Below are 13,330 nucleotides of genomic sequence, written 5' to 3'. Positions count from 1 at the left end.
CTCCAAGTTAGGTATATCTTAGTAGCAGCAGTGAGCAAATCAGCTGAGAAAACAGGAGTGAGTAAGCACAGTACTGGTTACTCCGTATACAGTAATGCTGACTAGAGTCTGCGTCTCAAAACTCTACATCAGGGGAACGTTTAGGACGCTGTATTGATTTCTCTCTCCAGCACTACTGGTGAGAATGTGAAGTAGTAGCCAAGCAAAACTAAGGTCTTAATGCTCTTGGCCAATGGAAAATGCCACTATTGGATGCAATATAGCCACTGTAAATTTCCACAAATCAATTCCAGTTACATGCCACAAGCTTCATAAAAATAAACAAAGTTCTTGATTACATACTGACATCAACATATTGTGTGCTGACTTGGAAACAGGTCTTAAATTCAAAACTAAAAAGAACATTAATCTGAGGCCCTGATGTTATTTACTCTACTTTGGTCTCTCTTGAATAGCTGCACCTTGCATAAATGAGAAACCTATAGCAGAAACTGTCAGCTTAAAGGGACTGAACATTTCAGCTAAGTAGACATACCACCTAAAAAGTTCATAGCTTCCTAAAGAAAAAAAAAGAGCAAGCTCCCATCAACTTAGATGAGCATTTAAAAAGGAGAATCCCTAAGGTTGCAGTGAATTAAAATATTAAACAAGCTCAATAACTACAGTTAAAACTGGCCCATCAGGTTTTTCCTTCAGGGTTTCTAAACATCAACTCCAAGAACAACTTCAGATAACACTTTAACATCTTAATATAATCCTAAAAATAACTCCAGATCTTTTACGTATTTTAAATTGGGCAGCAACTGGTTCACAGTATCTTTCATTAGCTCCCACATTGTCGTTATCATAAATGACTAACTTGTCAGAAAGATGACTGCTTTCACCAGTAAGCTGAGAAATGATCCATGCTATCCTGCAAATTCTTGTGATCTGACGGCAAGACTAACATGAAATATTACAAAAGCCTCAAATCCCAAAGACTTGGGCAGGGAAAAGTAACCTCTTAAAAAAAAAAAATCAAGTTTTATTCCTAAATTTTTTTGATTGAGAGAAAGACATATACATAACCCGTGTCAAGTATTAGTGCTCATGCAAGCTAAACCACCTCCCCCCAATCCAACTGCTGCCCCAAAACCCCAGAACCCAAAGATTTATTAAAAAAAACCCCAAACAATTAAGGATAAAAAAAAAAGGGGGGAGGGAGGGCAGGGAGAAAATTTCTCCATACGTGTCTCAAACTGTCAGGGCAGCCACTGGCATTATCCTTTTTGCTCAGAAACTGAATCCAGTTGACACAAAGATTTGACTAATACGAATTTAAACTATGATAAAATCCAAAATTAACAGCACATTAATCAAGTAGTAGGAAGAATGTAACACTGTTTCACAAACTTTTCCTATGTGCTCTGTATGTGTTGAATTGCTGCAGAAGTGTTTTGAAGTCAGGAAAATAGGGTTTTTTACTGCTCTGGAATTCCTGTTTATACAACTTCAGTTCCATTGGTCAAGCTTTAATGATTACTACAAGATCCACCCAGACACGTATGAAGTGGAAATCAGCATACTAACGGAAGCAAAAGAACATTTTTTAACTTTAACAAAAGTGCATTAAAACAAACATGGTAACAAATAGAAGAGGGTTTCTGCATGCTACTAAAAGCTGTAAGATATCTATTCAAATCAGTAAGTTGTAAATAAAAAGTAGTGACCTACCTGTGTGCCAGACATACTGTACCCAAACATACGTGCTGGCAGCAAAAAACAGCCATTGTATTGGTATGAAGAGCAGACATATTATATTTGATGTGAATGCTACACAAACAAAAAATACTGAAAAGGCCTAAAAGAAAGGAGGGGTGGGGGGAAAGAAGAGTGTTTTGGTTTATTCCAGCGAATATTACCAGTTTATTTATTAATGGTTACACCACAATGATTTCAACAGAGAAACACTAGGGTTGTTTATAATCAGGGCAAAGAAATGGAGCAGTCTAGCCAATGAAAGTAGAAATTTAGCCAATTAAGAGAGAACGGGTGCAACGGGAGAATTTGTGCCCATCCACTCTTCCAACAAGTCTCCAAACAGCTATATTTATTCCTTATTATTTTATTTGAAGGCTTTCATTTACACTATTGATATTGAATTATCATTACTATACTCTCCTTCTGGGAAAAAAACCCCAAACAACCAGCAGAATCGTTTACTCTCTGAAAGAAAGTAAGAATCTAAACAGACAAAGGTTTCCATTTTATGTTAAAGAAAACACTGTTATATAGGGATCTAAACCAATTCACTAATCTCAGGAATTCAAACAATATTTTCCTATGGTGAAAATTTGATAGCTATTTCACTTCCACTTGCCACAGATAAAATAGGCGGTCAGAGAGAAGAGACTGGAGCCCAGGTCACCTAGTCACTTGAAAATTCCTCCTCTCGTGAAAATGATTATCAGCGCCATTAACTTAGTTGTATAATGTGGAATATGTCCTGAAACATTGCAGGATTTCCCTACAAAAGGACAGCAATTTTGTGTTATACTTACCAAACCCTGGTATCTGAAGGAATCGTAAACACTCCTGATGAAGAGCCAGAATGGCCACAAATACTCAAATCTGAACTCCAGGACAAAATCTGCCAACAGTACTAGGGCCCACACTACCAGGAACTTCAGATACAGAAAAGTACTGTTAAAAAAAAAAAAAAAAAGGTAATTTCAGGTCAGTATTTCCAATAGAGAGACTTCCTTTCTTCTCTTTTTTTTTTTTTGAATTAAAAGTTCAGGAATAAAAATTATAGACAACTATAATACAGGTAAGAAAACTTCATCCAAAATAATTTTACAAAATAGGTAGCTTTATTATTACATTAAAAACAGGTCTGGTCTAATGAAGTTAATTATATTCAACTGCATTTGTTTTTAAAGTAGCAAAGAAACAGAAGGCTCGCTGCTCTTACAAGACATTCAGCGACAATCTCCCTTTAGCTTTGCAGCATATTTTTACAAAGTGAAGTCTTGCCGACAGGTATGCTGTCACAGCTGAAATGCTTCTCTTCTAGTTTGCACTCTTGTACTTGGAGCTCAGAAATTTCTGTGTTCCCTCTCCTCAACAGACTGCAGATGTTCACTCATTTTCCACATTTAACACAGACAAACTGCAACACCAATAAATTGAGATATATTTTAAGCTATAACTATAGCAATTAGGAAGACTGTTTTGATACTGAGTTGTCAGAGTTATATTTGAAAACATCCACATTAAACTAAATACATCCATTAAAAAAAAACCAACAGAAAAATGGAGGCACATGAGACTTGAGACCAGACAGCCTAACTGCTATTTTTTAAATTATTTCAAAGCCACATACTCTTATTCTTAGTCCTGCATTTTGAACCATTGATGATCCTTCTTGGCTACAGAACTCAAAATATTTTGAAATCATGCCTAACCAACACAGGAGCACTTGAGGGATCAGCCCAATCCATTCTGCTAAAAAGGAGCGAGCAAAACCCCTTTTCCCCCAAAACCCAGCACCCAGAGATCCAGTGTGTTGCTCCACTACCTCAAAATGCAACTACCTTGTTGCACTGTACTGGGTTATAACAAAGGTGGGTTTTTTTAAAATATTTTTTTTTTTTTTCAGTCAAGGGCAGTTTTTCCTTTTAGTAACTTATTTTTCCTCCTCTATCATACTGCCAACAAAACCAGTAGAACTTTGCCCTGGAATGTTTGCTGATAAGTTGCCAAGAGTTTGCATGCGCAGTGCCAGGTAGGGTCGAGTTTCTGCACTGTTCATGGACGTGCAGCTTTTTTAGGAAGTTGTTCAGAGCTTCAGAGAAGATACAAAATAGAAAACTTCTATGAAAACTGTTACGTACCAGCAGAGGTTTAGAAGCAACTGAACTACTCGTCCAATTATCACTCACGTCACTTGTCACACGAGGGTCAGCTTCCAAACCACACGACTGGGAAAACACTTTGATTTCGCGTGAATCACAGATTAATTGCATGTGTCTGAAAGTGACCCTTATCAAGTGTCCTGGCCCTACCGCTTCCGCCAAGGGAAGAGTTTTTGCGTAGCTGTTCTCACTTACTGTGTGTTACCAGGCTCTCCCCTAAGAGTCCAATGCCAAGGTTTTCACTGTGACGAGACCCCTGAAAGGAATTGCTTCAGTGGAACCACTTACGTAAATGATCTCAAACGTGCTCACACGAGTACATGCTTTAAATCAGCGCAAACTAAAGAAAGACTTCATAGAAAATACATTTTTGAAGTCTGAGACAAATAAGCAACTATTCTTACATGTAACCCACCTCGGCCTCCCCCCACCCACCTTTTTGAATATTCTGTATCTGGAGCTTAACCTAATGGGACTAAAAAAAAATGCAAATAAAAAGGCTAAAGGAAGCACTTTGATTTAATGGAAACAAAATTAATGACACACGCAGAGCTGGAAAAGTTAAGGTACTGCTTTTTTCAGTTTTTACAGAACCATCCCCAGCCACTTAGTCAAAAACTACTCTTGGAGAAGAATGAAACTACAGCATTAAGTATTAAAAAAAAAAAATCCACAACAAAACCCAAACAAACAAAACCCACCAAAAAGCCTTAAATGGACACATTTGTCCTGGCAGATTATGCTTGCATATGCTGCTGTTCTCTGTTTATTTAAAGTTTAAATCTTCAACAGAAATCTGTAAAAAGCAGCTGCATTCAGAGAATACTTAGACATAAAAGGTGACAGACATTTGGGTACGCAGCCACCACTCTGTTCGTTTTGACCGTGCTGCTGAATTGTACATGTGCAGTTCTTAAGATTTGAGAAAATATATAAAGGCATCGCACCTAGGCGATCATTATTCTGTCTGTTTAGCTGGAAAAGCACTTGTGTTGTGTAGGCACTTTCTCCTGGATTAGTTATGGCTATTGTTTATTTTTCTGCCAGTGAAATCCATAAAGAGACTACATTTTTCCTAGCAAATTAGGGTTATCAGAACTAATGCTTTTCAACTGTTAAGTGCCACTCTAAGTTAAAGCATTTGCTGAATAAGGGTTCTGTAATACAGCCATTAAAGTGATTTCTAATATTAAATTCATATCAATCTGAAGGCCATGGTGACATTTACCACCTTTTAAAGTGGAATTGTAACAATACAACATTTGTAATAAGGTTTTCCCAACAATATTAAAGAGCCTACTTCTCAGTCATCTGAAGGACTCAAAAGCAATTAAGAATTTAATGAGTACAAGACTAAGGCACAAGAAAGTTATTCCTTTTATAAAAGACTTCATCCACTTATGTTGGCCTCAGCAACAAAGTTCACTGTTGTGTAATATATTCTACATATGTGTTCAACTGCATGAGTCCACATGCACTTACAGAAAACATTTTAAAGGTACTATGCTCCATCAATTGGTTTGGTGTGGGGTTTTTTTGTGTTTTTTTTTTTAAAACATCAGGACCCCCTGCCCCCCCAATTAAAGCATGCAGGACTGCAGAGTCAGACACTGCAGTCCGTAATGAAACACTCCACCCCAGCTTTAAAAATCGATATTGGTAGCAGCCTGAAGACACCAGCCCCCTCCTCGAAATGGGCCGGTTTTACAAACTGTGCTGAGCTTCCACGCTGCCACGGTTCCACACGCAGCTGGGTTACAACCCGCTCGGGTGCCTTTGCAGCACACTGCAGTCTGCAGATGGCAATGAGTCTTTGTAGGCAGAAGAAAGGAACACACATCTCGCTTTCCTTTCTTCCATAAAGGTATGCTGCACACTGAGATTTGCTGTTCCTGGCAAGCACGCAGTTCATCAGTTAATTTACAAGTGCTTAGTGAACAGACACCTCTTCAGTGAGCACTTAAATTACTGACAGCCGAAAAATGTCCAGCAAGAATTAAACCCCAAAGAAAAACAAGCTGACGGACCTCTCGTTTGGACAGGCTAATCACTCTTCTGCTGTTTTGTTTCATATGACAGACCTTTCAAATAAGATCACATGAATGGAAGGACTAACAAAATTTAGCGATAGCCCTCCTCCCTTTCTCTGCTTCGTACTAGCCACTTTCACTTCATCTTTGCGCCTCGATCCCTTGATTCCTTCCAGACATCGTTCTTCCCTTCAGCACGTTTCTATTGTTACCCAGCCTCTGTCCCCACTGCGCCTCCCCTCCAACACGCTCATCCTACAACCCAGACAGCCGCCGCTCCTTCGGAATCCAGCACTAGCCATTTGGTGTCTGTGGACCTCTGACAGTCATTGATCTTTCTGGGCACATCCACACATTTCTCCAATTTTGATAGCTGCTGCGTCAGTATCCTCACAGATAATATTCACCAGGCAGAAGTGCTTTCTAACCTCTGTAGCCCTTTTATTAGAAAGGCTCAAATATATTCCATGATGCCAATTATAATTCCGAGTTTGTTCTCAATACAGGGGAAGATTGTTGCAGATAAATACCTAAAATCTGGGTTATCCAATTTTCTGACATGTCAAAAAATCTGACTTCAGTGATCCGACAGAGGTTTGAGGAGGACAGGGCTCTCCCTATAGAACTAGCGTATGGTATCTAATCTTGTAGGGTAATACAAGATAAGGGGGAAAGATAGACACATTCGTGAGAAGAGCAGGGTACCGAACGGGAAGGAGCAGTGATTACAGTGCTGCAAATTCTGTGAAAGGTCAATTGATTGCTAATGTATACTGACTATAAAGATTTAATCATAACCCAACAGTGGCTGTGCTCCCCCTCTGAATTTTCAAACAAATAATTTTCCTCCTTATTCTTCCTTTCCCCCCTTAGGTGCCAGATACCATTTCCTTCCTCCCCCCAGCTTGTTCTTTGTTCTCTTTTTACTGCCCCACAGAAATGGGTATCGTGCTTGCTGTAAGGTAAAAAAACTCCAAAAAAATCACTAGGAAAAAACCAATTATGCACCCCAAATCCAAACTGGTAGCAAATTATGCCTCTGTTCTATCCCACTATTATCAGCAAGTCCCAAGGCTGGGAAGTGAATCTTAACGGAACCGATGGCATGTTTCATTTTGTAGCCTGACTCAGACCAGACAATGGAGTGGAAGGCATCCTGAGCCTGGCAGGGTGCCGTATGCAGAGGTAGGCTTTAGAAAGGTGAAGTTTAGCATGCCTGTGAAATTGCCAAAGAGTCAACAACCACCATCTCAAGGTTACCCATCCAATACCAGACAGAACACTGGGGACGCTGACTGAGTATCACTGGAGATTTTAAAATAAAAAAGCTTTATATATGTAAACACACAAATAAATATATATATATATGTAAGATTATTACTAGTGGACAAAAACAGTAGTACAGAATGAGCACAGCAAGTATGCAAGAGAGAAAACATGACTGCTAGGATGTGGTACGCATATTGGAAACTATTAGGTGAAATACTTGCCAACTAAATTTTTGAAAAGGAAGAGAAATGTAAAGAATCCCAGGAAACCTCCCTGACTACTTATTCAGTGTCTTGATACGGCACAGAATATATCAATCACTGAACTATGGGAATGTAAGTAAAGGAAGACAAAATAGAAAACTCTTACAGCAATTCTGGAAGCAAGCGTAATAGACTGGTGAACCACAGGCATATAATCAGCAATCAGTATTGTGGTACTGAAACAAGAGAAACTGTTAGCCCACTATGGTAACTCAGCTGAAAACACCCGAGTCCAGAACACATGAAATAAAGCTAGAGGAATTGCAGCGTGCAGGGAATGAAAGTCACTGGCAGAGGGAAGCAATATTACATGTACCATTGGGGTTGACACAGTAGAACACATTTAAATGTAAGCTAAATTAGATTTGAGACCTGAATTTAAGTTAAAGTCATAAAAGGTAGCACTGCTGGTTTGTTACAGACCTCCAGGGCAGGTTGAAAAGAAAATGTTTTTCCCCATATAGGAAGCTTATAAAAAAAGTGCCAGAATAAATCAGGAGGAAGAATCATTATGGATTTAAAAAAAAAAGAAAAAGCCTAAAAAAAGGCCACATTCCTGGAGTTCATAATGAACTGTTTTTCCTTACAGTTTATTTGGCTGTCAGCAGAGTCAAAAATCAAGTCCTTGGAAATCAGCCGTATCTGGCATACAGAACCACATGAGTACCTTAGCAAAGGAATCATGGTATCAAGAAATGCTGCCCAGTATGAGATGCCCTGACTGCCTTTATGCCATCAGTGGGTATCTCAGTAATCACTTGGAGATTACAGACACATTCACATCCTCCCAGGCATTCAGTTGGCTGCCAGCCCAAGTAATGCCTGTGATACAGGGCAATATATATATATATGAGACTAAAAAAATCCTAATTCTAAAGGAACATACAGTGTTTAAGGACTATTGTCAGGAAATCCATGATACATAGCCTAAACCAGCTGATGTGACAGCGTAAGTTAAGCCAATAACATGTGGAATTCATCTTGAAACTTAACCAGCTACAAAATTGGTATCAAGTGCCAATATGACTCAGTAGAGCCAAAACAAGCAGTATCAGCAATAAAGCTGAAGGATTTTAAATAGATCAAGGATGAGGACTGGGAAGACTTGGAAACAAGCAGTAACAAGTAAACTCTAATTGCTAAACTGATGACAAGCTGCAATGAATACTTTAATTAACAATTAAGGTTTTAATGCATGCACAGTGTCAAAGGTATAAGATGTTAATCACTCAAGCATTGTAAAACAATGGCAATGGATAGCTTAAACAGTGAAAAGGCAAAGTTTTGAACATACATTTTTTTTTGTGGTTTAACCTGGCAGGCAGCTAAACACCACACAGCCGTTCGCTCACTCCCCCCCAGTGGGATGGGGGAGAGAATTAAAAAAAACAAAAGAAAAAAAGGTAAAACTCATGGGTTGGGGTAAAGACAATTTAATAGGACAGAAAAGAAAGGGAAAATAATAATAATGACAAAAGTATATACAAAACAAGTGATACACCATGCAATTGCTCACCACCCACTGACCAATACTCAGCCAGTTCCCGAGCAGCTTTTCCCCTAGTTTATATACTGAGCATGACATCATATGGTATAGAATACCCCTTTGGTCAGTTGGGGTCAGCTTTCCCAGCCGTGTCCCCTCCCAACTCCTTGTGCACCCCCAGCCTGCTCGCTGGTGGCGTGAGGAGCAGAAAAAGGCCTTGAGTCTGTGTAAGCACTGCTCAGCAGTAACTAAAACATCAGTGTGTTATCAACATTATTCTCATCCTAAATCCAAAACACAGCACTATACCAGCTACTAGAAAGAAAATTAACTCTACCCCAGCCGAAACCAGGACAACTGTGGAAATAACAAGAGATCTCACGATTCTTACCATTAGTTTGTTGGTTTTGGAGATCTATGTTTTAATTATAATAACGTTCTTTCCACAGATACTGTAATACTTCTAAGTAGCACAAGTCTTTATCGTGCTTGCACATAGTATTAGATTGGGATTCATCAGGTTTTTCAGAGTACGGGTAGCAATATTCACTGGAAGCTGTGATATTGCACTGCTGGCATCCAAGGCTTCAGTCGCAGTACACAGGAGCAAAGCTGCCCACGGCAGTGCTGGCATGCCTGTTACGCAGCACTTGTACGCAGCCTGAAGTACCTTAGAGCTGTAGATGGGGAGTGAAACTAAACTGAAAGGGGAAAAAAAAGGGGTAAAAAAGGCAGAAAGCAGAAGGAAGGAAAAACAGCAGAATGGAAAAAGGCGTCTAAAGACTAGGGAGGGCAGCTGTTGCAAATTTGGTGGGGAAGGGGCAGGGGGGGAAGATTGGTCAGGAATAACTTTGAAAGTATTTATGGAGGGCTGAGGCCAAACAGTCCATTTAATTTAGGTAGTGAATGTTGGGGAAAGTACTTTAAAGAACTAGAGCTGTAAAATTTCAAATAAGAAAGGTTGTGAACCCTTAGATAAATTTGTTAAAAAGGATACTGCAGAAGTTGGCAAAAAAAATAACATTCAGGGAGACATTCACATTTTTCAATGCAACCCAGGATTTTACATTTCTAACTCTGTTCTGTGACTAGAAATTATTTTTCTATCACTGCTTATAATTTGCTTCAGATTTACACATGTAGAAAACCCTGCCACCAGAGTTTTACTGCAGTCCAATTCCTTCATTGCTTCACCTGCTCCAAAACTCTTCAGCTTTGCAGCTCTCAACTACGCTCACATGCGTCTATTAGTGACAGCTGTGCCTAGCTCTGCATTGAAAGTTCGGAGAGGGAACAAGGGTGGGAAGATTGGTCTTAATTTAAAAAGCAAACAAAAATCCTACAAGACTTAAGTATCTCAATCATGCTGTTTGTTCAGCCTAGCTGCTTTGCTTAAAACACTATGATGCTCCCTACTGATAACTGTATTTACTGGTTTTGTATAAGCTGATGGTGACAATTAAGATAAGTTGAGTAAATAACTATAGTAATTACAAGAATTTAGAAATCTATAGTTATATGAGAAGCTACCTGTATGTAATCTCTCTGAATTATGGGGGAAAGAAAAAAGAAAAAAAAAAAAGGAGAAGGAGGAAAGTAAAAGAAACAAGAGCCACAGTCCACATAGAAGTACCTCTCTCTGGTTACATTTCCAAAAAGGCAAGCCTTCACGCTAGTTCCTCTTTTCTTTCTGTGGGACAATACTTCAAAGTCACTGACAACTTCTGTTTATCAAAATGCCACGTGAAACAAAGGCTAAAAGTCCTATTTCTGAACTAACGCATTCCAGGAGAAGTTAGTACAAGAAGCCAGATGTCTCTGTTAGCTGTTCACGCAACTGCAACAGCTCTACATGTTGAACATACTCATCATCTGGTGTTCTTCTCATCTTTTACTGGTTTTCCTTCCTTCTCTCACCCCACCTTTCCAGCCAGTCACCTCAAAGCTAATGGAGAGCATGTGATTTTGAATGACTTTTGAAAACTAATTATATAATAAACTGCCTACATTTGAGTTATTTTCTTAAGACTAGTCATCTTAAATATTAACTTCTAAGCAATTTTTTTTTTTTTTTAACATTCCGAGAACCGTTTTCTCAAAACCTGGGAGTCTAAAGCAAAAAGATGCCCTCTACTCTCAAGTAGAGATTCACTACAACTAGGATAAGCAGTATATTGTGACAATTTTATTACAGTCAGAGCTCACTATCAACTGTTTCCCTTATGCAAAGCCAACATCTGCATTGTATAAGTTTGCTCAAGTTTCCAGCCACTGCACATATAAACCTCAAATGAACGAGAAACAGAAACGGGACATTATGCTTACTGCAACTTTCAAAACCCAGCTTTCCAGGCTCTACTGAAACAAACTCCTCTTTATTCAGAAATACATAATTATTGTATTTCATAAAAAATTTGGCATACTTAGACTCTCAGGAAGGCAGAGCTCTGAAATACTCTTTAAAATACACTGACAAGCAGCAAATGCTTAGGAATCTATGTTTTGATGCGTTCTGCATGTGGACACCTGGAAAGCCCGCTTTTATTCCAAGACACCGATGAGGTACCTCCCGTGCCTAAGAACGTGGATCTCATCTCACTACAATTTCCTTTCCTATTTCGTAGATCAGGGGCGAGCCAGATACCCACTGCGTTTTCACCCCCACAAGGCCATCCATCCCTGCTCCAGGCATCACCCACGCAGGTTCTCGCTCGCATCCCTCGCTGCTACACCAATGGCTCTCGTGTGCTTCCACTGCAGAGGCCACAGCACAGGGACCTTCACCACCACGTGAAAACCAAGTTTCTTAACCTTAGCGCAAGAGGCTGCCGCCCGCCGAAAGCCAGCAGCCCGGGCGCTAGCCTGCTCTACCGCGCTGCCGGTGTGGAACCACCGCAGCGTGCGGCTTAGCACCTCTGGGAAAGCCCAGCCGTGACAACCCGGTCGGGAACCCTCCCCCGGGCGGCCGGGCGAAGGCCCCCCGCCCCACCGTACGGTGCGAAGCCCCGGGGAGGTGTGGGGTAGGCTCCCACCCGGCTCCTCGCCGCTTCCTCCAGGCAGCGCCGGCAGGACCTTGGCCAGCAGCTCCCCCCACACCCCGCGCTCTCCCCCGGCCCCGCCGCCTCGCCGGAGCCGGGAGCGGGCGGCGGAGGGGCCGGTGCGGCCTAGCGGCGGCGCGACCAGGCCGCGGGGCGGGGCAGCGCCTGAGGGGAGACGGGGCGCCATGTCGCACGCGGCCCCCGCTGACAGGGGCGGGGGGGCGGGGCGGCGGGGAGCCGCTGCGGGGACGGGGGTGTGAGGGGACCGGGGCAGCGCGTCCCCCCCCCCTTGCCGCCACCGCCACCCCCCGCTCGGTACCTGCCGTAGATGCCCTCGGTGATGCGGTTCCGCTTGAGCGGCCGCCGCAGCTTGCTGCAGTCCGCGCTCCGCCGCTTCATCCTCCCGGCCGCCTCCGGCCCGGCCCGGCCCAGCCCAGCCCGGCCCGGCGGGCCCCGCCGCGCGTCCCGGCCCCGCGCTGCCCCGGCCCGCCCCGGTCACGGCAGCACCATCCGCCCCCGCGGGGGGTTCCCTCGCGCGGGGCTTTTTTTTTTTTTCTTTCTTTTTCTTTCTTTTTTTTTTTTTTTTCCCCGGGAAACAAAGAAATAAAAATAATTCCTGGTCCGTCCCTCCCCGCCGCGTCCCCCCGCGCAGCCGCCGCGCAGCGCCCCGCCTTCCCCAGCGCTGCCCAATCAAGCGGCTGAGCCCGCTGGAATGACGGCATGATCGGCCAATCGGCAGTGGGGAAAGGCAGACGGACGGCCGAGGAGGCCCATCGCGGCATTAGAAAGTTGGTCCCGCCCCACGCTATCGGGTGGCCCACCCACGCCCTTGATTGACGGCCGCGAGAGCCCGTCAAAGTGAAGGATTCGTGAATTGATGGCTTGTGGGCCAATCGCTGAGTAGGTTTTGTTCTTCTCCCGCCTACTGTCCTTCTGGGCTGCTTCCCGCCCCGTGTTGTGATCGACAGCAAGACTGCCCAATGGAAGAGACAAATAAAAATAAAAGGACAGCTCAGCTATCCATTCGGAAACGGAAGAAGGAGGGCTCAATTTCCTCTGTCACTGTAGGGCTGAAGTACCGCCCCTCACACTTGATTGACAACATCGCTAGCAAATAGGCTGTTGGGAAAGGGGAAAATAAGTCTCAGGGTGCAACGATAAGAGGAGGCAGCTCGTCGCGCCCTGTGCTTCCCCCACAGCGCGGCCCCGTCCTGACGGCTTACCGGAGGGAAAATATCCTCAGAGTGACTGACGGACTCCTCCAGCCAATAAAGAACGCATACAACAGAGTGACAAGGGATTGGTCCAATCGCGGGGCAGGAAGCCGGGGGGGGCGGGGCGACTCGGC

General features: G+C 42.7%; 1 protein-coding gene across 1 annotated transcript in view; it reads right to left on the bottom strand.

Moving 5' to 3' along the window:
• Positions 1-12,644, bottom strand: part of MACO1 (macoilin 1) — a 30,859-nt gene extending 18,215 nt beyond the window's left edge. Inside the window, exons 1-3 of the mRNA XM_075173437.1 lie at positions 12,302-12,644; positions 2,541-2,682; positions 1,714-1,840 (exon numbers count right to left, since the gene is read on the bottom strand). Of these exons, the coding sequence (XP_075029538.1) occupies positions 1,714-1,840; positions 2,541-2,682; positions 12,302-12,381 (349 nt within the window). The 5' untranslated portion in view covers positions 12,382-12,644. The remainder of the gene's footprint in view (positions 1-1,713; positions 1,841-2,540; positions 2,683-12,301) is intronic.
• Between the last annotated feature and the right edge of the window lie 686 nt (positions 12,645-13,330).

The sequence above is a fragment of the Calonectris borealis genome, chromosome 25, assembly GCF_964195595.1.
Source record: "Calonectris borealis chromosome 25, bCalBor7.hap1.2, whole genome shotgun sequence".
In the NCBI taxonomy this organism is placed as follows: Eukaryota; Metazoa; Chordata; class Aves; order Procellariiformes; family Procellariidae; genus Calonectris; species Calonectris borealis.
Note: the sequence above shows the minus strand (reverse complement) of the source record. Positions and strands in the feature narration are given on the sequence as shown.